The sequence below is a fragment of the Hylobates moloch genome, unplaced genomic scaffold (assembly GCF_009828535.3).
Source record: "Hylobates moloch isolate HMO894 unplaced genomic scaffold, HMol_V3 SCAFFOLD_1, whole genome shotgun sequence".
In the NCBI taxonomy this organism is placed as follows: Eukaryota; Metazoa; Chordata; class Mammalia; order Primates; family Hylobatidae; genus Hylobates; species Hylobates moloch.
In genome coordinates this window covers 152360930-152386674 of record NW_026652276.1, presented here as the reverse complement: position 1 = coordinate 152386674, position 25745 = coordinate 152360930, and the positions used below count along the sequence as shown (strand labels likewise).

The window sequence follows — 25745 nt, the reverse complement described above, 5'->3', positions numbered from 1 at the left end:
AGAAGACATGGTATTAACTCTCTGGAGGCTTCCTGTAAAGAACTGAGTTGATGATTGGATATTTGATCATTTCAGAATAAATATAATCCTTTCCTACTAGTTAATTGGAGAAATTCTTCAATTTTCCTGAAGTAGTTACACTTTTTTTAAAATTAGTAAAAGTTTTAAAGTATCTACCCAATAATTAAGAAAAACATGTAGCTGGATGCAGTGGCTCAGGCCTGTAATCCCAACACTTTGGGAGGCTGAGGTGGTAGATCACCTGAGGTCAGGAGTTTGAGACCAGCCTGGCCAACATGGTGAAACCCCGTCTCTACTAAAAATACAAAAATTAGCCAGGTGTGGTGGTACACACCTATAATCCCAGCTACTTGGGAGGCTGAGACAGGAGAATAACTTGAACGGGTAGCGGTGGGGATGTGGAAGTTGCAGTGAGCCAAGAGTGCACTGCTGCACTCTAGCCTGGGCAACAGAGCAAAACTTTGTCTCAAATAAATAAATAAATAAATAAATAAATAAATAAATGTAGTTGAATTTTTAAAATATAATTAGGTTTTAAATGTCTTAGTGTAAAGTATGAAAAGAAGTAAGTGGTTAGTGCTGTAATATGTAGCTAAAAATTAAAATCAAAAGTGGGCAGAGATTTATCCACTTGTTTTGGTAACATGGAGATCATTTATGACCTGGGTTAGCAGGTATGGTACAGTGGAGGAGACAGAATTAAAATTAGATTAGTTGGTGGTTAGACCAGGACAGTGGCTCAGGCCTATAATCTCAGCACTCTGGCAGGCCAAGGTTGGAGGATTGCTTGAGCCCAGGAGTTCGAGACCAGCCTGGGGAACATAGTGAGACTGCATCTCAAAAAAAAAAAAATTTAGAAAATTAAAAATAAAATTAGATTAGTTGATGGAGTGAAGGAGAGGTGAAGAAACAGAGACAAACGGTATAGGCATCTCTTATTTAGGTCCTCCTGTCTCCACTATAACTCGGCAGGCTTTCTTTGCTACTGATGAGGCAGAAATAAAACTATATTGTCAGTCTCAGATTTAAAAAACATTTATTTTAATAAGACTATTGCAAACACATTAAAAAAACTAAATAGTAATATTACAAAATCTATATACTTGCACATTTAGTATTTGTCAATGTGCCAGAGGTTTTCTTCATGAAATTTGACTTCTCTGAAGTGAAGGCTTTTTTCCATCATCTCTTATAGCTCTGATTGAATAAGTCTTAATGCTTTCTTCATGTTTTCTATCACTGAAATAAGAGTTAATATATATTATGCTATTAATAAATGAAAGTACAAATGCTATGATCTATTAACTCTAGAACCTGAAATTGACCCATTTAAATTAATAGCTTTGAATATGGGAATTCATCTATGACATTAAAGAATATGCTAAAAGTGTACATGTAAATTTAGGGATTAGACCATTGAGAGCTGGTTGATCAACTTTATCTTGAACAATTTCATCAGAGGGGTTTTGAGGAGTACCTCTTTTTTTTTTTTTAATGGATCGCTTTGTATTAGTATTGCTAGATCTTATAGGCACAGTTGTCTTATTAAATATAGTTGATAATGAATGTCGTAAAAAATAGATTTGGCCAGGCATGGTAGGGCATGCTTGTAATCCCAGCATTTTGGGAGGCTGAGGTGGGAGGATCACTTGAGGCCAGGAGTTTGAGACCAGCCTGGGCAACATACCAAGACCCTGTCTTTACAAAAAAAAAAAAAAAAAAAGAAAAAAGGATTAAAGTCCTAAGTAAGACTGTACCTCCTTGCTTATAGGCATTAAAGAAAGATGAAATGATTTTACTATCATTTGATAAAATCACATGAGATCTTTGATACTAGGAGAATCGACTGTCTCAAGTTTGTGCCATTTTAACGTGTACTGTATTCTTTTTAGTGAGCTCAGAATTTAGTAATCATAAAATCCCTTAGACATCCCTGTTAAAATAGATTCTGAGGTACCCCCAAAATTCTGATTTTGGTGGGAGCTAGAAGTTGGCATTTAAACACCACCACTAGCCTCAGTGACTGGTGTGTAGAAGCACTGATGTAGGGCATCATTGGCCCTTAACAAATAGTCAGGGGTCAGCTATGACCACTGTTTGAGATCATTTGTGAATACTTACATAGGGGTAAATCCCGAGGCTCATATGTGTACAATCTGTTCGAGTATCTTCCAGCTATATCAGCTCTAACTGTTAAAGAAGGGTCTGTCAAGAAAAAAACCAAGTCACGAAAGTATAATTTAGCATGCTCTTTTCTTTACTCTTGTAAAAATTTTATTATTATTTTATATTTGGGGGTTATGTGTACAAGTTTATTACATAGATATATTGAGTGATGCTGAAGTTTGGGCTTCAACTGAACCAACACCCAAATAGTGAACATAGTACCCAACAGTTAGTTTTTCATCCTTTGGCCCCCTCCCTCCTTCCCCCATTTTGGAGTTCCTATTGTCTATTGTTCCTCTCTTTATGTCCGTGTATAACCAGTGTTTAGCTCATATTTATATGTGTGAACATTCACTATTTGGTTTTCTGTTTCTGTGTTAATTTGCTTAGGATAATGGCCTCTGGCTACATCCATAAAATGTTCTTAAAATCATTTTTGTTTCTTAATCTAAAACAAATGTCAAGCCAATTTATAAGCAAAATTAGTTTTCATACATGTCGGTTCATGATGAATTAACCTGAATTCTCCTTTTAGTGTGTCATAGATCTCTGTCAATCTAGTCTGGGGCACTATATTGAAAGTACATTGGGATACAGATTTAACAGCATACATGCTTTGAAAAAATACTTAAAATTTTCAAATTACAGATATAGTGGATTTTGATTGTAGAACTAACAAGAGCTGATATTATTGGATTAGAAATGACTTATCTTTAAAAAGAATAGTACTTGAACTAGCATTTAAAAATAAAAGCAAGAATGCTGATTTTTACTAATTTTGTAGATCTGATGAAATGAGATCACATACATACCTACAAACATGATTCTAGGCACATATTGCCCATCAGGTGATAAATTCTTATCAGTGGTTTCATGCTAGCAGGAGAAGAAAAAAAAGAATGTTATTGAATTCATTTGTTTTTGATAGTTTCAAGATGATTTTGTGTGACTGTCAGTAAATTCTATTTTGGCCTTTTATAATTCCATATAACTTTCTGTATTATCAACATTTAGCTCTTTGTGCTTTAAAAATAGAAAAAAAGGAGGCTGGGCACGGTGGCTCATGCCTGTAATCCCAGCACTTTGGGAGGCTGAGGCGGGTGGATCACCTGAGGTCAGGAGTTTGAGACCAGCCTAACCAACAAGGTGAAACCCCGTCTCTACTAAATACAAACATTAGCTGGGCATGGTGGCAGGTGCCTGTAGTCCCAGCTACTTGGGAGGCTGAGAGGAGAATTGCTTGAGCCAGGGACGCTGAGGTTGCTGTGAGCCCAGATTATGCCACTGCACTCCAGCCTGGGCGACAGAGCGAGACTCCGTCTAAAAAAAAAAAAAAAAGAAAAAGAATTTTCCATGAAATTATAATATTAAGAAAACATCATAAAGTTTATGTACCATAAGGTTTAGCATGATGAACTTATTCTGAGCCATTTCTTGTATTTCTTCATTTTGGGCAAATACTTTCTTTAGTGCTGTAGGGGAAAACAAAATTGCCAGTTAGTTTTAAGGATCAAGAGACCTTTAATGTAACATAGCAAAATAAAGCTAATATTTAGCATTTGTTTGCATATATAACTCAGGTGTAAATATTAATAATTCATTGGCCTATTGCCACTTTGTCCCTCATTGGAAAGCAATGAGGGACAGTCCGTTCAAGGAGACATCAAAGGTTAATCACGGTGAAGACACTAGTTTTATAATTTTATGTAACTCATTGACTCATTGATTAAGACAACAACTTTTTTTCAGTGTTTCTACATCCTCTCAGCTCACCCTTTTCTTTTCTTGGGAAGAAGAGGAATATCTAATGCCCAAGGGAATATAATAGAAATATTCAGTAGATTGGTAACAATCATTGTGGTCTTTAAGCACTTTAGTAAAATGATGGTACTCTGGCAGTTGTCTATTTGTTTTTAATGGGATTTGCTGAGCGCCTTCTTAGCTATTATTACCAGGTCACTTTTCCTATTTTATATTGGAAATATTATATATTATAATATCTCAGGGGCTAAAATTACCTTGGGAGTATTGACAATCCTCCAGGTGATGAATAACCATTAATGGCTTCTTACTAAACAAAGAAAGTATGGAATTAAGTCAAATGATTAACTTTGGGTCAAAACATACAGTAGAGTTAGATTTAAAATTTTATTAGCTTCAATAAGACTTACAGTAGTAATCTCAGATTTACAAATCATAGCACTATAGTCAATAGCAGTGTTACTGTATTTGTGGCCCCAGAACTGATAGTATCAGTATCACTAGGTAACTTATTAGGAACTTAAATTCAAAGGCTCCATTCCAAAATTAGGAAAGGCTTCATTCCAAAATTAGCTGGGCATGGTGGCGTGAGCCTGTAGTCCCAGCTGCTCTGGAGGCTGAGACATGAGAATCACTTGAACCCAGGAGGCGAGGTTGCAGTGAGCCGAGATGGCGCCACTGCGCTCCAGCCTGGGTGACAGAGCGAGACTCTGTCTCAAAGAGACAAACAAAAAACCAAAGGCTTCATCCCAGACCCATTTAATCAGAATCTCTGGGGTTGGGGTGGTTTCAGGAATCTGTAGCTTAACAAGCTTATTAGGTAATTCTTATGTACTCTATAGTGCAGTTAGAGAAAATCAATTCTGTATCCAGAGATAAAGGGATATTATGAACAATGTATTCATTTCCAATGAACACTTACTATAAGATTTCAGGAAAGTCAAAGACTTTTAAATTTAGTTTTTAAAAAAGTTTTTACAAAAAAGCTGTTAATATTTGGCTATTTTCATATCCTTTCGTTCTTGCACATTGCAGAATGTACAAACAACCTGAATGGGAGTTCTCTATTTAATACATTTTTGGGGGGTCATTTTGATTTTAACCATAAAAAGTTAAAAAGATAAAAATTCTTCCTCCTGCTGGCTTCTGTAACTATGCTGTATTACTTTTTCTTATATTTTCTCCCAGAGGTTTTCAGGTCGTATAACTGAAAATCTATATGAATATGTTTATATATTGTATATACCCAGATGCGTGTTCACATTTATGTGTATATATTTCTTTTTAAAAAACGAAAATACTAGCACACAAGTATCTACATTTTGCTTTTAAAATATAAATCTTAGATATGCCACTGTTCTTTTATATTATGTTCTATTATATATTTTATCTTATTAGTCTCCCCAAAGATGGATATTTAAATTGTTTCCAATCTCTTGTGTTTAGATTGTTCCTAAACATTTACATTTGTACATTTATTTGCTAAACATGCTGTTTTTTTAAGGCACACAATTTCTTTACACTCATAATTGCATACTAAACTCTTGTATAGTTCATATTTACAACCCCCTATAAAGTTTTTGCATTCTGAATTAGTCCTTCACATTTTGATATTTGGCATAATGTTCAAACACACTTTATACACATTGACCTCTCCTTAAACCACTCACAGATTTAATAAATCCTACAGAAAAACATTCAGAGATTATTTGAAGGCTTGATCTTCTATTTACTTCAAGGTGACAGAAGAGTTAGTTTCTCGTGATGAAATACTACAAGAACGGAGAATTAACAAACTGTTGTGTAATTCATCAGAGAAGTATATTAACTCTGCTGAAGTACTACTGAATGAAACAATGAATCTGTGAAGTAGCAATCTGATTAGCAGGCTGGCTTCTATGTCCCATCACTCTCATAGTCTTCTATTATTACCTTTTCTTCCACATCTCCTTGGGCTGGAAAGGGCTGAGGCTGGCTGGCAGGCAGTTCACTGGCACTATTCTAACTCAGAGGAGGAGACCAGGTTTCCGGCTTTGTGTCCTAAGCGGCTTGACCCAGAGATTCCTCTGCAGAATGTCCTCCATTAAGCTGGGCTTCATTTCCGCTGTCAGGGTCTATCATTCCATGTTCCCTGTCAGTCAGGGCTTCCATTTTCAGTCTTCCAAAGTGTTGCTTCAGAGGGAGCCTTCCAATATCTTGGATAAAAGAAATCTGAGCTTGATTTCTCATTGGAATGGTTAGTAGAGCAAGGTATGGCAGTAGCTGAGTTTTGAGGCATAAAGCTCGTAGGCAGAAGTCAGGAAAAAGTGCTTTTGCTGCCAGGCAATTTTCCCAACACTTTTTATTGATTAGAAACCACTGGGGTGTGTGCAACGGTCAAAAACTTGATTCTCCTCCTTGGCAATGAGCATATCCTCCGGCTTTGCTGGAATGTATCACACCTCTCGTAGCTGTAGATGTCCTATATTTCCTGAGTAAAGAGCATGTATTCCAGTCACCACTGAGGATATCTGCAGAACTTAGAAATTCACCGGCTCTCACAATATCATCAATTTCCATGAAGAAATCTATGTAGTTTTGGTGAAGATATAAATTAAATAAGTCTCCTGGCATGTGTGACATTTCTACTACCCCCTCAGGTTCAACAAGTGTGTATCCCGTTCATATGCAGATAAATGAGAGGGCAACCAAGGTGAATCCAGTTCTGTTAAAGATGCTCTTTTACTGTATAGAATTTTCCCCAAAGCTCAGAAAAGAAACAGAGAAACATCTTTGCCACCAATAGCTTGGACCTCTTGATTTTCAAAAACCCTATCAGTTTTTTTTCTTCGTTTTGATTTTGACAGCATAGCATTTGATTTTAAAGACATTCTTTTTTTCCTTGGCCATAAGTTGTTTTCTCCTCTTGAAGACGAAATCTGGAGGCTGTTTATTGCACTTCTCATATCACCAGAACATCCTTGACAGAGCACCTCTAGAGAAGTTTTGTCAGGGACAGTAATTTTTCCTCCATTCTCGTTAGCTTCTATAGTCACTATTTGATTAACAAATTTCATCATAATTGTTGGTGCCACAGGATTGAAACTAATATTTGAGGTAGAACATTCTTCCTGATTTCTTTGGGAAACAAGAAACTTTGATTATTATCACCACTGAGACTGTCAGAGATTATAAATATAAGAGGATATTGACCAATCTTCACATACTTCCATAGAACTTCATGTAAAGTATGAGAATCCCGATAAACTGGTTAGGTAAATCTTCAACCAGAATTATCTTCTTATCAGTTCTCAGATGATCTCCAAGCATTTGTAACTTGTTGTACTTTGTTGCTCTTAGTAGAAACTCTTTGAAAACTGCTATCTGAGACTGATAGGGAAACATATGGAAGCTTGATTCAGTATGAAACATTTCCTTGAAATCATCTTTTTGGAAGTCTGGTAAAACTGGATTAATCCACTCTTGAACTTGAATACCATGCTCCTTTGATAGTGTTTTTTTTGGTCATTTTCTTTCCACATCCAGGAGGACCTGTTATTAATAAAACAGATTCATCCTGTTTTGGTTGCCTTTCTAAGACTTGAGCTTTTTACCAGGTTTCAGCTTCTTCAATTTTCTTTTCATGCACAGCAAGTTCATGCTAAGTTTCTGGTTTATATTTATCTACCCACGATTCATTTTCAGACAGGTAGTCTTTTGAATTTTCTAAACCATAAATCTGTTCTAAGGAAGACAGATTTCCTATTTTTCTAGCTGGAAACATCTTACCTTCTAATGTAGAAGACTCATTTTTTCTCTATGACTTCAGTTATTCACACCTAATGATGTGGCAGTAATAGTAGAGATGTCTCTACACTCTAGAAAATCACTGAATGATGGACCAATCCAGTCTGTTACCTTTGTGGAAGATACCTTTGGTCTAAGAAAAGTTTTTGACATTATAAGCTGTAATAGTTCCCATCCGTAGTATAGGACCTGTAATACATTAAACTATAATTCACCACCTTAAAAAGCAGGTAACTGTCCCTGAAGATGCCAGGTTTCTGAAATGAGAGACCATGCTGTTTTTTTAAAAAATGATTTTGCACATAGGTGGGTATGTTTGTGAATACATTTCCAGAAGTAGAATTTCTGGGTCAAAGAGTGTGTGCATTTATAATTCTGATATATATTCTCCATAGAAGCTGTACCAGTTCATACTCTCTCTGGTAGTGTGAGCAGTAATTGTTTTCGCTATTCTCACTAAAGCTGGTTATTAGTTAAAATTTTTTTTTCTCCAACAGGTGAAAAGAGGGAAACGAATGTGGTTTGTCTTTCTTATAAAAAATAGTCAACCTTATATGTTTGAGTTATTTTTCTATTCTGTGAACTTTCATATTCTTTGCTCACTTTTTTCTGTTGACTTGTTGACCTTTTTCTTATTAATATATAAGAGTATGTTGTATATTAGAGAAAGTCACCCTTGTAATATGTGCTGCAGTTTTCCATTTAAAAGAATATTTTTCCTTTGTTTACTGTAAGTTTTTGGTTATGCAGAAAATTCCATGTAATTGAAAATATTAGTAATTTCTTTTTAGACTTTTATCTTCTCCTTTTCTTTGTTTGGCTATGCTCAAGCCTAGCACACAGCACTAGCATGAGGCCAGGGGAGCATCTAGAGGACTCAAATTAGAGGCTTTATTTTTATACCCCAGGTATCTTTCCTGTCTCACTATAATCTTGGTTCTCCCCTATTCCAAGCATTTAAAGAAATAAAATTTTGCAGTAGTATCTTCTAGCACCTTAATGATTTAATTTTCATAATTATATCTTTCTAATTTATTTTTGCATAAATGTGAGATGTGGATGCAAATTTATTTGTTTTCCCCAGATGGCTATCAACTTCTGATACTAATTATTACATAACGTGTCTCCCCTATTCCTGATTTAAAATACTATTTTCTGTATTAAAAAATTCCTGTAGTATCTGTTTATCTATGGAGTTTGTCAACTACCTATCAATAATTGATTTACTTATTTATTTGACAAGTAAAAGTTGTATATATTTATGGTGTACAGTATGCTGTTTTGATATGTGTATACGTTGTGCAGTGGCTAAATCAAGCTATTTAACATATTCACCACCTCACATACTTATTTTTTGTGGTGAGAATATTTAAAATTTACTCTCAGCAATTTTCATGTATAAAATATATTGTTATTAACTATTATTCCCACAATGTACAACAGATCTCTTCAATTTATTTCACTTAACTGAAATGTGTGTCCTTTGAGCAAGAACTCCCCATCCTCACCCCCAGACTCTAGTAACCACCATTTTCCTTTGTTTCTATAAGTTTGACTTTTTTAGATTACACATGTGAGATTATGTGACATTTGTCTTACTGTATCTGGCTTGTTTCACTCACCATAATGTTCTCCAGGTTCTTCTATGTTGTTGCAAATTACAGCGAACATGGGAGTGCAGATATCTCTTAGACATGCCGATTTTATCTTTTCGATATATGCCCAGCAGGGAATTGCTGGATCATATGGTAGTTCTATTTTTAATTTTTTGAGTACTCTCCATACATTATGCTTTCCATAATGGCTGTACTAATTTACATTCCCACCAACAGTGTAAAAGGGTTCTCTTTTCTCCACATTCTTGCCAACACTTGCTATTATTCATCTTTTTGATAATAGCCTTTCTAAAAGGAGTGAGGTGGTATTTCACTGTGGTATTAATTTGCATTTCCCTAATGATTAGTGATGTTAAGTATTGTTTTCATCTACCTGTTGGCCCTTTGTATGTCTTTTTTTTTTTTTTTTGAGATAGAGTTTCACTCTTGTTGCCCAGGCTGGAGTGCAATGGTGTGATCTTGGCTCACCACAACCTCCGCCTCCCAGGTTCAAGCCATTCTCCTGCCTTAGACTCCCGAGTAGCTGGGATTACAGGCATGCACCACTACGCCTGGTTAATTTTGTATTTTTAGTAGAGATGGGGTTTCTCCATGTTGGTCAGGCTAGTCTCGAACTCCTGACCTCAAGTGATCCGCCCGCCTTGGCCTCCCAAAGTGCTGGGATTATAGGTATGAGCCACTGTGCCCAGCCTGTATGTCTTCTTTTAAGAAATGTCTATTTAGGTCTTTTGCCCATTTTAAAAACACAAATTCCATTTTTGTTTTGTTACTGAGTTGAGCTCCTTGCATATTTGCCTCTCTTCAGATGTATGGCTTTCATATATTGTCTTCTGTTGGTTATTTCTTCACTCTGTTATTGTCTCCTTTGCTGTACAGAAGCTTTTTAGTTTGATGTAATCTCACTTGTCTATTTTTGCTTTTGTTACTCATGTTTTTGAGGTCATATGAAAAAAAATCATTGCCCAGACTAATGTCTGGGTATATGGAATGATTTTTAAATACTGCTTTAATTTTAAGTGGATTGTGAGCATCAAAGGAGATAGGCTCTTTGGATAGCTATTCAGGATTTCCTTCATTTCAATGGCCGAATAGTGTTTTATTGTGTACATATACCATATTTTATCAATTCATCTGTTGATGGTCAGAAAAGATACTTGATATAATTTCAGTCTTCTTAAATTTGTTAGACTTGTTTTGTGTATCATGTGATCTGTTCTAAAAAATAATCCCTACGCTATGAGAACGTGTCTTCTCTTGCAGTTTGATTAAGTGCTCGTATATGTTTGTTAGGTCCATTTGGTCTAAAGTGTAGTTCAAGTCCAACGTTTTCCTTATTGACTTTTTGGATGATCTGTTCATTGTTGAAAGTGGGGTATTGAAGTCCCTTACTATTATTGTGTTGTAATCTATTCCTCTTTTCAGATCTATTAATATCTGCTTTATGTATTTAGGTACTGTGATGTTGGATGAACATATATTTATAATTGTTATACCTTCTTGGTAAATTAATCTCTGTGTTATTATATAATGACCTTCTTTGCTTCTGTTGACATTTTTTGATTTAAAGTCTGTTTTATCTGATATAAGTGTAGCTACTTTTTTTTGTTTTGTTTCCATTTATATAGGATATACTTTTAGATCCTTTCAATTGCAGTTAATAAACATCTTTCAAGGTGAAGTGAGGCCCGGCATGGTGGCTGATGCCTGTAATCCCAGCACTTTGGGAGGCCAAGGCGGGAGGATTGCTTGAGCTTAGAGTTTGAGACTAGACTGGGCAACATGTCTCTACCAAAAGTACAAAAATTGGCCCATGTGGTGGCACACACTTGTAGTCCCAGCCACTTGAAAGGCTGAGGCAGGAGGATCGCTTGAGCCTATAGTTGGGTCTTGTAAGTTTTTTTTTTTTTTTTTTTTTTTTGCAGGGGGCAGGGGGAACCTGTTTTTTAACCCATTGAGTCACTCCATGTCTTTTGATTGGAGGTCCAAATCCATTTACATTCAAAGTTTTATTTCTATACTTTTATTATATTTTATGTATTTACAAGTAACTTACTATTTATTATTGCTTTGTAAAATGTTTAATAATGATAAAGGCCTAATCCCTATTGCTCTCTTTTCAGAATGTTCCTAACTATCCTAACTACTCATGTCTATTTTTTCATTTCAATTTTAGAATTATCTTTTTAAAAAATCTTATCACCGGCCGGGCGTGGTGGCTCACGCTTGTAATCCTAGCACTTTGGGAGGCCAAGGCAGGTGGATCACGAGGTCAGGAGATAGAGACCATGGTGAAACCCCGTCTCTACTAAAAATAAAAAAAATTAGCCGGGCGTGGTGGCGGGTGCCTGTAGTCCCAGCTACTCGGAGAGGCTGAGGCAGGAGAATGGTGTGAACCCAGGAGGCGGAACTTGCAGTGAGCTGAGATTGAGCCACTGCACTCCAGCCTGGGCGACAGAGCGAGACTCCGTCTCAAAAAGAAAAAAAAAAAAAAAAAACAACTTATCACAATTTATTGTGATCATCTTAAAAAGTTTTTTAAGTATGGAGAGAATTGGCATTTTTATGATGTTAAAGTCTTTCTATCCAAGAATATAATAAGCACTGCCATTGGTTTGGAAATTTCTTTTTTCTTTTCAGTGTGTTTAGGTTCATATAGATTTTGCACATCTGTCAAGTTTATTCTGGGGTATTTTCTTTTTTGTCATTGTAAATGAGGTATTTTACAAGTTTTTTTGGATGTGTTTTTCTATATATAAATGCAGTCAATTTTTAAATATCAATTCTCATCTAATTCAACAGAATTTTTGTTATTCTGAATATTTAAATTTTTTAGTTTTTCACATAATATAAATTATCATTTGCAAATAAAGATTTTTTAACTTTTCCTTTGTACATTTTCTTTTTCCTCCTATAATTGCATTAGTTAGTACCTCTAGAAAAATGTTAGTAATTGTTGTGATTGTAGATACACTTGTCTTATCCACACTTTAATGGGACACTTCTATTTGTTTTCCCAGTAAGCATGATGTTGGTTTTTTGTTGTTGTTGCTACTGCTGGAATGCTATTGTTGGGATTAATTTAAATAAATTAATATTGTCAAATACAAAGTCTTAAAAATTCAAATATAGATGTTTTATTCTATTAATGCATTTTCAGAATTGATGGAGATGAGACATACTTGTATGAATTGTCTCCTTATAAATATTAAATTATTTTAATTAGCACATTTCTTAATCCTAAACCACCCTGGCATTCCCAGACTAAACCTCAATTTATCAGGGTATTATATTTTTTAAATGTTCTGCTGGTGCTCCTTACTAATATGTTGTTTGTTTGTTACAATGATATTTGGAAGTAAGATTCTTCTGTAGACTTCTTTCTTTTCTAATACTTGTCCAATATTGAAACAATAGTCAATTTGGAATCTTTATTCATCTTTAAAGAGTATTTCCATAGAATGTTCTTTAGATATTTCATTAATTCTTGGGGAGCTTTTAATAATATGTTTCTCAGCTTCATTCCAAAAAACTTAGTAGGTCTTTAAGAATAAAAATGGTATCATACTTGGTCATTGAGCCTAGAACAGTGTCTGGCACATAGCAGTGGACATTCAAGGAATACTTGACTGATTGATTATAAATTTGGATTTTTTAAAAAGCTACTCAAATTGTTCTGATATTCAAACAGGCAGGCCTTAGAACTGCTGCCCTAAACCAGTTTTCTGTCTAAGCTTGTATAATGCCTAATAAGTAATACTACTTTGTTTATACAACATACTTAAAAGCTTGATTGAGTAATAAAGACATTAATACAGAGGTATTTAGAGCTTTTGTTTATAAAATGCATTCTAATAGCAACTATTAGTCCCTTTGGCATACAATAGCAGAGCAAATACTTGTGGCATCCTTTTGAAAACTAAAATGCTTTTTTTGATTCATCTATGAGGTATCTATATGATCTGTTAAAATTAATGGAAAGTGGGAGGATACAAAATCAACATGCAAAACCAGTAGCATTTCTATATAACAATAACAAACTAGCTGAAAAAAAGAAACAAGAAAGCAATGCTATTTACAATAACCACAAAAAGGCCAGGCGTGGTGGCTAACGCCTGTAATCCCAGCACTTTGGGAGGTTGAGGTGGGTGGATCACCTGAGATCACGAGTTCGAGACCAGCCTGGCCAACATGGTGAAACACTGTTTCTACTAATAATAAAAAAATTAGCTGGGCATGGTGGCATGTGCCTGTAATCCCAGCTACTCAGGAGGCTGAGGCAAGAGAATCACTGGAACCTGGGAGGTGGAGGTTGCAGTGAGCTGAGATTGCGCCACTGTACTCCAGCCTGGCGACAGAGTGAGACTCCATCTCAAAAAAACAACAAACAAAACACACACACACACACACACACACACACACACGCACACACACACACACACACACAAACCAACCTAGGAATATATTAACTAAGGAGGTGAAAGATCCCTACAATAAAAACTATAAAACATTGATGAAAGAAATTGAAGAGAACACCAAAAAATGGAAAGACATCCCATGCCATGGATTGGAAGAATGAATTTTGCTAAGTGACCATACTACCGAAAGCAATCTACAGATTCAATGCAATCTCTATCAAAATACCAATGATATTTTTCATAGAAATAAAAAATCTTAAAATTTGTATAGAACCACAACAGACTCCAAATAGTTCAAAGCAATACTGAATGAAAAGGACAAAACTGCAGGCATCATACTACTTCAAAATATACTGCAAAGCTATAGTAAACAAAACAGCATGGTATTCGTATAAAAACAGACACCTAGACCAATGGAATAGAATAGAGAACCCAGAAATAAATCCACATATTTAAAGTCAGCTGATTTTTGCCAAAGGTGGCAAGAACATGCATTGGGGAAAGGATACCCTCTTCAATAAATGGTGCAGGAAAACCTGGATATCCATATGTAGAAGAATGAAACTAGACTCCTATCTCTCACCATATGCAAAAACAAATTGAAAATGGACTAAAGACTTGAATGTAAGACCCCAAACTATAACACTCCTAGAAGAAAATATAACGGAAGCCCTTCAGGACATTGTTCCCGGCAAAATATGTATGGGTAAGACTTCAAAAGCACAGGCAACAAAAACAAAAATAGACAAATGGGACTATATCACCTGAGAAGCATCTGAACAGCAAAGGAAACAAAAGAATAAGGGGATAACCTGTAGAATAGGAAAAATTATTTGCAAAGTATTCATTCGACAAGGGCATTATATCTAGAATATACAAGGAACTCAAACAACTCAACAACAAAAAACCCCAAATGATTTGATTTTAAAATGGGCAAAAGATCTGAATAGACATTTCTCAAAAGAAGACACAAAAATGGCCAAGGATATGAAGGAATTCTCAACATCTCTAATCATCAGGGAAAGGCAGATCAAAACCACAGTGAGATATTATCCCACCACAGTTAGAACTGATATTATCAAAAAGATAAAAAATAACAAATGCTGGTGAGGATGCAGAGAAGAGGGAATTCTTATACACTGTTGGTAGGAATGTAAATTAGTACAGCCATTATGCAAACATATAGAGGATTCTCAACTAAAAATATAACTACCATATGATCCAGCTTTCCTACTACTGAGTATTTATTTTAAAAATCAGTGTATCAAAGAGATATTTGCATCTCCATATTTATGGAATCACTATTCACAATAGCCAAGATATAGAATCAACCTAAATGTCCATCAATGGATGGATGGATAAAGAAAAAGTGTTATATATTCACAGTGGACTATTACCTAGCCATAAAAATAATGAAATGCTGTCATTCACAGCAGCATGAATGAGCCTGGAGGATGTGGTAAGTGAAATAAGTCAGATATAGAAAGATAAATACCACAAATTCTGACTCATATAGGGTAGCTTAAAAAAAAGTTGTGCTAATAGAAGTAGAGAGTAGAACTCTGGTTATTAGAAGCTGGGAAGGGTTCAGAGATGGAAGGATAAGGAGAGGTTGATTAATAGATGCAAAAATACAGCTAGATAGGAGGAATAATTTCGAGTAGTATTCTACAGCACTATAGGGTACATACAGTTAACAATAGTTTATTGTATGTTTTTAAAAAGCTAGTAGAGGCCGGGCGCGGTGGCTCACGCTTGTAATCCTAGCACTTTGGGAGGCCGAGGCGGGCGGATCACGAGGTCAGGAGATCGAGACCACGGTGAAACCCCATCTCTACTAAAAATACAAAAAATTAGCCGGGTGTGGTGGTGGGCGCCTGTAGTCCCAGCTACTCGGAGAGGCTGAGACAGGAGAATGGCGTGAACCCGGGAGGCGGAGCTTGCAGTGAGCCGAGATTGCGCCACTGCACTCCAGCCTGGGCGACAGAGCGAGACACCGTCTCAAAAAAAAAAAAAAAAAAAAGCTAGTAGAGAGGATTTTGAGTGTTCCCACCAGAAAGAAATGATATGTTTGAGGAGATGCATATGCTAATTACACTGATTTGATCACTACACATTGTGTACATGTATCAGCATATCACTCTATATTCCATAAGTATGTACAATTATTATGAGTCTACTACATATAAAAGGAAAAAAATGAGCTGAGAGGCATGTTACCTTTTTTGAGCATAAAAGAGACCTTCTTCATAAGTTTGTACCCAAGTGATGTCATCTCCCCATCCTGAAATAGAAGAGAGAAATCAATGCAGTAACCCAGAACTAGAGAAGAGCTCTGAAATGGGTATCTATTAATCAGATATCTACCTACAAATATTTAACTAAGCCATCAAGCTGTTGGCTGACATATGGTGCAGAGGACACACAATTTTCACAAGATATGGAGGTGATTTCCCTTTAGATTGCAGTACTGAGGTTTTGCTACTGCATTTCAAACCTCAAGGCCCATGGCCTTGAACCCAGTAAGTGCTTAATACATGTTGTTATGATTAGAGCTGATTGAAAGGACATCTTTGGATAATGTAAAAGCTGTGGCTTTAGGAATGTTTGGAAAGTAACAGTTCATCTTTGCATACTTTGTAATATTATTAGGAATCCTGTGGGCTGTACTCTACAATGTCCTCCTATTTTGGGTCCCAGGAGATGTTGACCTCTTCTAAATCAGTATACATTGTGAAATAAGGGAATTCCAAGTTTTGCTTTGAATTGACATGGAAAAAATTCTTGTGTGGGAATTTCATGGCCGAGAGACATAATAAAACACATGTGTTTTGGAAACACCCAAAATAATGGAGAGAAAAAAGAGAAAGCAATGAATATAGAGAGAATGCATTAGCCTTAAAGAAATGGTATGAGTAGTTGGGAATGTTTATTAGCAATTAAAGAATAAGATCGTCAAGGAGAAGAATGTGCAGAACCTCCAAAAACATTACTGAGTATTTTCAGGAAGTGTCTCAGTCTACGAGTGAGAGAGATTGAATTAATGTGAAAATTAGCAATATTTGGAAGTCAGTTTGGGCCCAGATTTTCTTGTACGTTTCAAATGTTGTCAGACCACAGTTTCTGGCTTTAATATCATGGTAAATATGATAATAATTTGATAAATATGATTCCATGATTTTTGCTTGTTTTTCATGTTTGTTTTCTGGCGACAGCTTTATTGAAATAAAATTCATACGCCAATACAATTCACCTATTGAAAATATATACTTTTGGCCAGGCATGGTGGCTCATGACTGTAATCCCAGCACTTTGTGAGACTGAGGCGGGTGGATCATTTGAGGTCAGGAGTTCAAGACCAGCCTGGTCAATATGGTGTAACCCCGTCTCTACTAAAAATACAAAAATTAGCTGGGTGTGGTGGCATGTGCCTGTAGTCCCAGCTACTCAGGAGGCTGAGGCAGGAGAATCGCTTGAACCTGGGGGTGGATGTTGCAGTGAGCCAAGATCGCGCCACTGCACTCCACCAGCCTGGTTAACAGAGCAAGACTCCATCTCAAAAAAAAAAAAAAAAAAAAAGAAAATGTATACTTTTTTCAGCATATCCATGAAATTGTACAACCATCATCATATCAATTTTAGAACATTTTCATCTCCTCAAAAAGAAACTCTATACCATTTAGCTATCACCTGCTCCCCATTTTCTTCAACTGCCACAGCCCTAAGAAACCCCAATCTACTTTCTGTCTCTGTAGATTTGCTTATGCTTGACATTTCATATAAATGAAATCGTGCAATATGTAGGCTTTTGTGACTAGATTTTTTCACTCAGCATGACCTTTTTAAGGTTCATCCTTAGAGTGAAATTTATTATTTAATTCATTTTTTGTGGTCAAATATTATTCCATTGTATGAATATACCATATTTTATTTATCTGTTCATCAGTTAATGGATATTTGGGTTGTTTCCACTCTTTGTCTTTTATGAATAATGCCGCTATGAACATACGTATACAAGTTTTTGAGTGGTATATATTTTCATTTATCTTGGGTATATACCTAGGAGCAGAACTGCTGATCCAATGGTAACTCTATATTTATATTTTTGAGGAGCTGCCGGGTTATTTTCTAAAGTAGCTGTATCATTTTATATACTCACCAGCAACATTTTTGTTTTTTGTTTTTTTTTTGCCTGATTTAAAATGTTAACATTGAAAAACATCTCTTGTTAGTTTAATGCCACATCTTAACAGGAACTCTTGCTCTCTGTAATAATCCTGAAAGATTCTCTTTCCAACTTTGGTTGCACACATGCAATATCTATACACCACATTTTACGTTAAGTAAAAGTTATTCTAAAACAGCTAGTGAGACTAGGCCTCTGCTTAATTTTCCCTCTTCTGTTGCAAATATCATTCAATGCTGGAGCATTAGCAGTGGGGAAAATTTCTATTCTCTGCTCCTGCTCAATTTAGTTCCACAAACAGTAAAGGAACATCTGCTGCATAACTTACTCCACAAAGCAGTGGGAATACAAACATAGAGCAATATAATCTCTATTCTCAACAAATTGTCCATAGCTCTGTAGGAAAGCCATACTGCATTATAATGATTTTTTTATATACTCTGTTATAATCACAATAGGTCAAAGCTGGTACACAGTTTAAATGCACTTCATGGCTTCTGCTCATTACTCTAATTCTAGCCCTATCTCTATCTCTGGCTATATTTTCTTGTCTTTTGAGATTTTATTCATTTATCTAACATATATTAAGTATTTACTATCTGCCAATCACTGGACTAGGTACTCAGCAATTCTGATGCAAAGGAAGTTGGATTTTTTTTGGATCACTCTATGTGTGTGTATTTTTTTCTCCCTGAACCTTCTACTACCTTTTTCTAATTAATCTTCCTTTTCTCCTTACTACCTTCTCTACTTAACTGGTGCTGCCCTGTGATCTAAGGGGCTCCATATGCTACACTTTATACTGTATCCAGACTCCTCCCACTCACCCCTACCTTTAATCTTCATTCATTCTGAGCCTCATTCTCTCCATTGTCTCCCATGTAGCAATAGATGGTAAAAGACTTTGCCAAATATAAACCAATTCTCAATAATGGTGTTCTCAGCTAATATCAGTCATCTTGTGTGTTAAATTGGTTTCTTATCAGTTGAAATAACAGAACCTTTAAGTTGTTTAAAATAGGGCATACAAATGTAATATATTTTTCAAAACATTCAACAAGAGTTTTAAATAAATATTTACAAGTTAGCACACAGAATATTGATGCCTTGAGGTATAGTTATCACAGTGCTGCTTAATGCAGACCTGGAAAATCTTTAAGGGCAATAACTAGTTTAGTCTTTGTCACTTTAAGGCTACTGAGCTCATTGTTTTACAACAATTAGGCTTATATATAGAGAGAGAGTTATGTTTAGGAAAATATTTCAACTTTTTCATTCCTTTCTTTTGCAAAAATATATTGACTTTCTGTATATATAGTTTGTGTGTTTGTTAAACTGAAGTAGAGTTAATTAGCTTAGGTAAACATTGATGAGCACTTGGCTGGCACTCAATACATCTGTTAAGAAATGAGTGTACTTGAGAAGCAAGTCAATGTTTTAGAATTTGAAATTATATAATATATTTATATTATAGCATATATTTATATATAATTTATTATAATACAACATAAATGTATACTATAATATATATCATATATAATATATAATTTATGTTATAATCATATATATTACATATACATATATATATATATCAGAGGTAGGAACAGGATTATTTGTTCCCACATGGTTATTCAAAACTAGCAGTATTACTACAAGGCACTTGACCACTATTTGCAGTGGTAATGTGAATGGAGCAAACAAATGGTCAAGTACTTTGTGGTAATACTGCTAATTTTGAATAGCTATGTGGGGACAAATAATTCTGTTCCTACTTCTGTTACTTAGAGATATAGAAACTAACTTTGAGAATATTTTCTTGGCCGGGCGCAGTGGTTCATGCCTGTAATCCCAGCACTTTGGGAGGCCAAGGCGGGTGGATCACAAGGTCAGGAGATCGAGACCATCCTGGCTAATACGGTGAAACCCCGTCTCTACTAAAACTACAAAAAATTAGCCAGGCATGGTGTCGGGCGCCTGTGGTCCCAGCTACTCAGGAGGCTGAGGCAGGAGAATGGCGTGAACCTGGGAGGCAGAGCTTGCAGTGAGCCAAGATCGTGCCACTGCACTCCAGCCTGGGTGACAGAGGAAGACTCTGTCTCAAAAAAAAAAAAAAAAAAAAGAGAATTTTTTTTATAAAGTGTTTCTTTACACATGAATATATATTTGTTTCTTAGGCCAAAGTAAAACAATAAATACAAAAAGAAATGTTTTCTAAACATGTAGCCGATGGTAATCCTTGATTATGTCTAAAACCACTGTCTTCCAGAGTCAATATAGCAAAGACTTAGTTACCCCGAATTCTCAGGGTTTGGGGTATAGTATAATTTTCTGGGAAGGCTTATATAAAATCATTCCAAATTTTTTTTTTGGAGGACTGGGAAATAGAGGACTGGGAATTTGAGCAAATTTTGAGGAATCTTAAATTGCTATTAGGACACCAATATGACATAGCAATCAATCATTATTTTCTAGGACTCTGGTTACCAAAGTTATAGACAGCAAGCCAATTCTCCATTATTTTGGCAAAAGATAATGCAAATTTATGTTATTGTTTGCTAGTTGATTTGATTCACTGCCTTAAATAAACTGATTCCTTCTGTTTTTGAAAATCCATTTTGAAGTCACACACAACAAAAATCATTCAGTTAGTTGAATTTGCTTTATAATTAGACTATGAGTGAAGACACCAGATATTTTAAAAAGCAATCCAAATGACTGAGTTTAGAAAATAAAATGAGATTACAGCACCTCTTGAGAGTGTCTGAGGAGGCCTCTTTTCCTTTTTTATTGCAATGGCAAGGTTGGAAGAAACTGTGACGAGTAAGAGGCAGAGACCCAAGGCTGAGTGTAGCATCATGTCTTCTAGAGAATCTCTCAGAAGAAGCTAGATGACAGAAAGGAATTCTCAGCATCCAGTGAGTTACTTCAAGCTATTATTAGAAGATATTTGCTAAGAGTTGGACCAATACTGTGATGACAAACTGTTCTGCTTTTTTGGTTTGACATGGTATAACCAACCACATAGAACTTCCATTCACATTTTATTTTTAAAATACTTAATCAACTCAGTACATGCTCAGCTGGTGAGAAGTCATGTTCTGAGCCTCCAGGGCATAGTGCTGTATAATAAAAGAGAGCTGGATCAGGGCACACAAAGCCTGCTTCTGAACCGGCCTGTAGTGTTCACACCAACAAGATGAAACTCAAATAGGATTATGTTTTTTAATGTCTTGTAAACTATGAAGTGACTTTTAGCATGCAGAAATATTCTTTGCCTTTTGATTCTCCTTCATCTAATAAATAGGTCAAAACATTTTAACTCTATGCTAAGATAAGATTATACATGAATAAATATTGCTTAAAATAGAAATCAGAGGAAAAATAGAATATGGAGGATTCTTGTCCTTCAGTTCCTTTATAGTTTCTTGACTTTCTCATCCTTCCAACAATTACTCAGACTTTTGCCCTTCAGTTTATGATACAGCTCTTTATAAAAATCAAGTACTGTCATATTACTATAAATTAGACATATGTATAGAAAAGAGTAGACGTGTCATGATTACATTCTCTCCTGGTTAGCTAGAATTCAAACTGATTCTTAACTCAATGTGCGTCTTTTGTACTTTGCACGTTAAGATAAAGACTAAAGTCCAAAGTTGGGCCTGATCTGGTCATAAACCACTTGATAAATATATTACAGAAAGTCTTTAATACTTGTGAGATGTTTAGTTACAGCATTAGCATGTAAAACTCATTTTAAAATGGTTGGCGCATGCAGTTTTGAAACTTTACCTCAAAATATAAAATACAGACATCCTTCACATTGATTCAAAGTTCCTTTAAGATGTCTTTCCTATCGACTTACATTATTTAGTATTGAATTCGTCACCAAAATAGTAAAATTCCTTAGCCAAAATGGCTAGTGACTGATTCTTTAGTGATTCTGTTCAAACAAGGATGTTGCTGTATTTTATTGTAGTAGGCACTGTGGAAAATGAAAAATAAGACACAATGTTTTGGCATTGGTAAAACATTTGGCAATTTTAATCACCTAGTTATTGTAAAATAGCAACCACAGTCGTAGAGGAGAACAACAATTTGGTGGTAAAGAAGTTTACAGATTCTAGATTTCTCCAGACATTTCCTCATTCCTCCCATTATACTAGTTTCCCCTTCCCAGTGGTGTATCTATTACAGCCCCTCTGTGGACTGAAAATCGTTACCCCTCCAGGTTAACCTTAATTTATTTCCCCTCCCTAATCCCCAGTAGTCCCTCCCTCTTTCCCTTCCCCTTCCCCTTCCCCTTCCTTCCTTCCCCTTCCCCTTCCTTCCTTCCCCTTCCCCTTCCTTCCTTCCCCTTCCCCTTCCTTCCTTCCCCTTCCCCCTTCCTTCCTTCCCTTTCCCCTTCCTTCCTTCCTTCTTTCCTTCCTCTTTCTCTCTTTCTTTTCTTTTTCTCTCTCTTTCTATCTTTTTTTCTTTTTCTTTTTTTTTTTTGACAGAGTTTTGCTCTTGTCACCTAGGCTGGAGTTCAGTGGTGCCATCTCCACTCACTGCAACCTCCGCCTCCCGGGTTCAAGCAATTCTCCTGCCTCAGCTTCCCAAGTACCTGGGACTACAGGTACCCGCCATCATGCCCGGCTAATTTTTGTATTTTTAGTAGAGATGGGGTTTCACCATGTTGGCCAGGCTGATCTCAAACTCCTGACCTCAAACGATCCACCTGCTTCAGCCTCTCAAAGTGCTGGGATTACAAGGGTGAGCTGTGTCGCCCGGCCTCCTTTCCCCTCCTCTCCTTTCCCCTTCCCTTTCCCCTCCTTTCCCCTCCTCTTTCCCCTCCTTTCCCCTCCTCTTTCCCCTCCCCTCCCCTCCCCTCTCCTCCCCTCCCCTCCCCTCCTGTCCTTTCTTTCCAGGCATATAAAAACCCTGTTAAACAATTATCATGATGCCCGATAAGAATTTCAGTTTAAGTTCTCATAACTTATTAAACCATAAAACATTTCAGAATGTCATCTTATACCTTAAGGCCTCGGTCATCTTATACTTGAAAGACTGAAACAAAAAAAGGGTGGATTTTAGTAAAGGACAGGGACAGTTGACTCTGGAACATGAAGCCCAACCCAGGGAAGGCAGCCTTCGTTAGACAGGTTGGGAGTTGCAGTGGAGGAACTGAAACAACCATCTAGGACAGGATCTTAACCTGGATCCAGCAGGCTTCTAGAAGGCCTGTGGATGAGCTAGAGAAGGCTCAAAACCCCTGGAAATTGTGTGCAAAATTTTATCTGCCTCTGTTCCTTTTCCATGCGAATAGGGTCCAAAACCTCATTAAAATTCTTCCAGGGATCTTGGATATAAAGAAGAGTTAAGAAAAGTCAATCTGGAGGAACCTTTAGAAAGATTTTTCTATGTTAGGTACAGAGACAAGCAGGCGGAATCTGCATTTTAAAAAAGAAAAAGCATAGCTTCATCATTCTTGCTATTTTAAAGCTGCCAAGCTTAGAGTTAAGTGGGAGCCATTTTTTCTTTAAAATTTCAAGTATTTATGTATTATTGTCAAATACTTTCTAATTAAAAAATAAAAATCTTGGTTTTCTGGTTTTACACTGATAAATTATAAAATAGATATTAAATATATTCTGTGACAAAGCAGTACAACTTGTACATTGTAGATTTTGAATAAATAATGCTTTCCTTGGTAAAATATAGTGTAAACTGCTGAGGGTCCTTTAGTATCAGTTGCAAGGTTAAGCTACTCGGGGGAACACAGATAAATATGGCGTGGTTACAGGCCTACAGCAACTTAAAATGCATTTGGGAGGCACATAACCATGTGTCAGCAATTAGATTGTATAAACATTGGTCAATTAGCATTTTCTGACACTAGTATTTTATTTTTCAAAAGTAATTTAACATAAGTAACTGATACTATAAGTTCCTATATTTTAAAATAAAACAAGACTTAATATAAAGAAGAGCTATTATTACTCGTAGAATACTTTTTAAAGAGTCGTTTTTGTGCTTGACGTCAATTTATTCTAATACCATTAGTATAAATAGAGATAAAACTCTGAAACCAGCAAAGGAAATCCAGTTCAGTAAAAGAAGAAAAATAAAAATTCATTTTACTTTCCTACCCTTTACTGAAAGCTTCACTTTTAAATAGCAAAAGGTGATTATTTAAATATAGCAAAGCTTGACCACTGATTAAGTAATCTGGAAACTTTGCTTGCTTACCTGACTTGGCCAGTGCTCTTGTTGGAAATGTATTCTGGATGTTTCTGGTTAAAAATGGGTGTGGATTTATAGACACACGCACACACCTGACCTACAACCTCACCTGCATAGAAACAAGAGCATAGTTACCGGAAAACAAACTTAGAAAAATAGGCTGGTCTGAAAAACTCTGTACTTCTTTCCAGTTCTCATGCTTCTCACACTAAAAAAGCTCTTTTCTTTTTCTGTAAATTAAGATTGAATGTCCTCATAAAATAAGGTCAAATACCATCTTTGTGCTTCTTTCTCTTTTACCTTTTATTTCCCAAGGTAATTTAATGTTTGGCTGAAGTTCAGCACAAAAAAAAAAAAAGGAAGAAAGAAACCGGAATGAATTTAAGAACTGTGTGCATGCCATTGTTCAAATAGAAATTCCAAAGGGTTACTCTGTTTACAGGAATATAATTAACAGCTAAAGAGATTTGATACTTTTTTTTTTTTTGAGACAGAAGGAAATAAAAATTCTGTTTTAAAATTGAATATTTTCATAATTTGATTATTCTTTACAATTTTTCTATAAAAGCTTTACTGCGCAAAAAAATTAGAAAAATAGGCAATTAGATAAGTTTAAATTTATCAATACATACTGTTTAATTAATTGAGAGTAATTAATTACTGTTAAAATAACGTAGGGCAGGGTGTCATCAAATTTGGTATACCTGTTTTTTGTACAGCCCAGGAAACAGGAACGATTTTGACATTTTTAAATGGTTGGGGAAAAAAAACCAAAAGAAGCATATTTTGTGATATGTAAAAGTTACATGAAATTCAATTTCAGTGTCCATAAGTAGAGAGAGATGTGGCGGATGGCATGCAGCCATGTGCATTTGCTTACTAGTGTCTATGGCTACTTTTGCACTGCAACAGCAAAGTCCGGTACAGTCCAGGACAGTGGATACCAAAATCTGTGCACACTCCCATATCTGGCCCCGTGTAACACACAGATATGAAAAGTTGGTCCTCCACATATGCAGGTTTGGCATCCCGTGAACACAGTATTTTTGATCCACTTTTGGTTGTGGATGCAGAACTTGCCCACACAATTCAAATCTATGTTGTTTAAGGGTCAACTGTGCTTGTGACAGGGACTGTATGATCTGCAAAACCTAAAATATTTACTATCTTTAGTAAATGTTTACAGAAAATGTTTGTTGAACCTTAATCCAGGGTATTGTTTATAAATTCCTTCCTTCCTTCCTTCCTTCCTTCCTTCCTTCCTTCCTTCCTTCTCCTTCCTTCCTTCCTTCCTTCCTTCCTTCCTTCCTTCCTTCCTTCCCTTCCTTCCCTTCCTTCCCTTCCTTTCCTTCCTTTCCTTCCTTTCCTTCCTTTCTTCCTTCCTCCCTCCCTCCCTTCCTCCCTCCTTTCCTCCCTTCTTCCTTCCCTCTCTTCCTCCCTTCCTTTCTACCTCCCTCCATCCCTCCCTCCTCTCACTCTTTTTTTGTTTCTTTTTTTTGTGGGGAAGGGTCTAATTTCTCTGAATATATTAGCAAATATACTGTGCATGAATGGGAGTGATGATTGTCT

At 36.0% G+C, this 25745-nt stretch overlaps 1 protein-coding gene and 1 pseudogene across 1 annotated transcript; both read right to left on the bottom strand.

The window, feature by feature from the left end:
• Positions 1 to 1040: 1040 nt before the first annotated feature.
• On the bottom strand, positions 1041 to 24222 carry AGR3 (anterior gradient 3, protein disulphide isomerase family member). Its single transcript, XM_032753453.2, has 8 exons — positions 24183 to 24222; positions 20700 to 20835; positions 15986 to 16049; positions 4206 to 4258; positions 3583 to 3659; positions 3000 to 3063; positions 2143 to 2226; positions 1041 to 1260 (listed from the first exon to the last, which is right to left on the bottom strand). The coding sequence occupies exons 2-8, from the start codon at positions 20806 to 20808 to the stop codon at positions 1211 to 1213; spliced, it is 501 nt and encodes a 166-aa protein (XP_032609344.1). The 5' UTR covers positions 20809 to 20835; positions 24183 to 24222; the 3' UTR covers positions 1041 to 1210.
• LOC116809614 (cell cycle checkpoint protein RAD17-like) lies at positions 5845 to 7887 on the bottom strand (annotated as a pseudogene).
• Positions 24223 to 25745: the final 1523 nt, after the last annotated feature.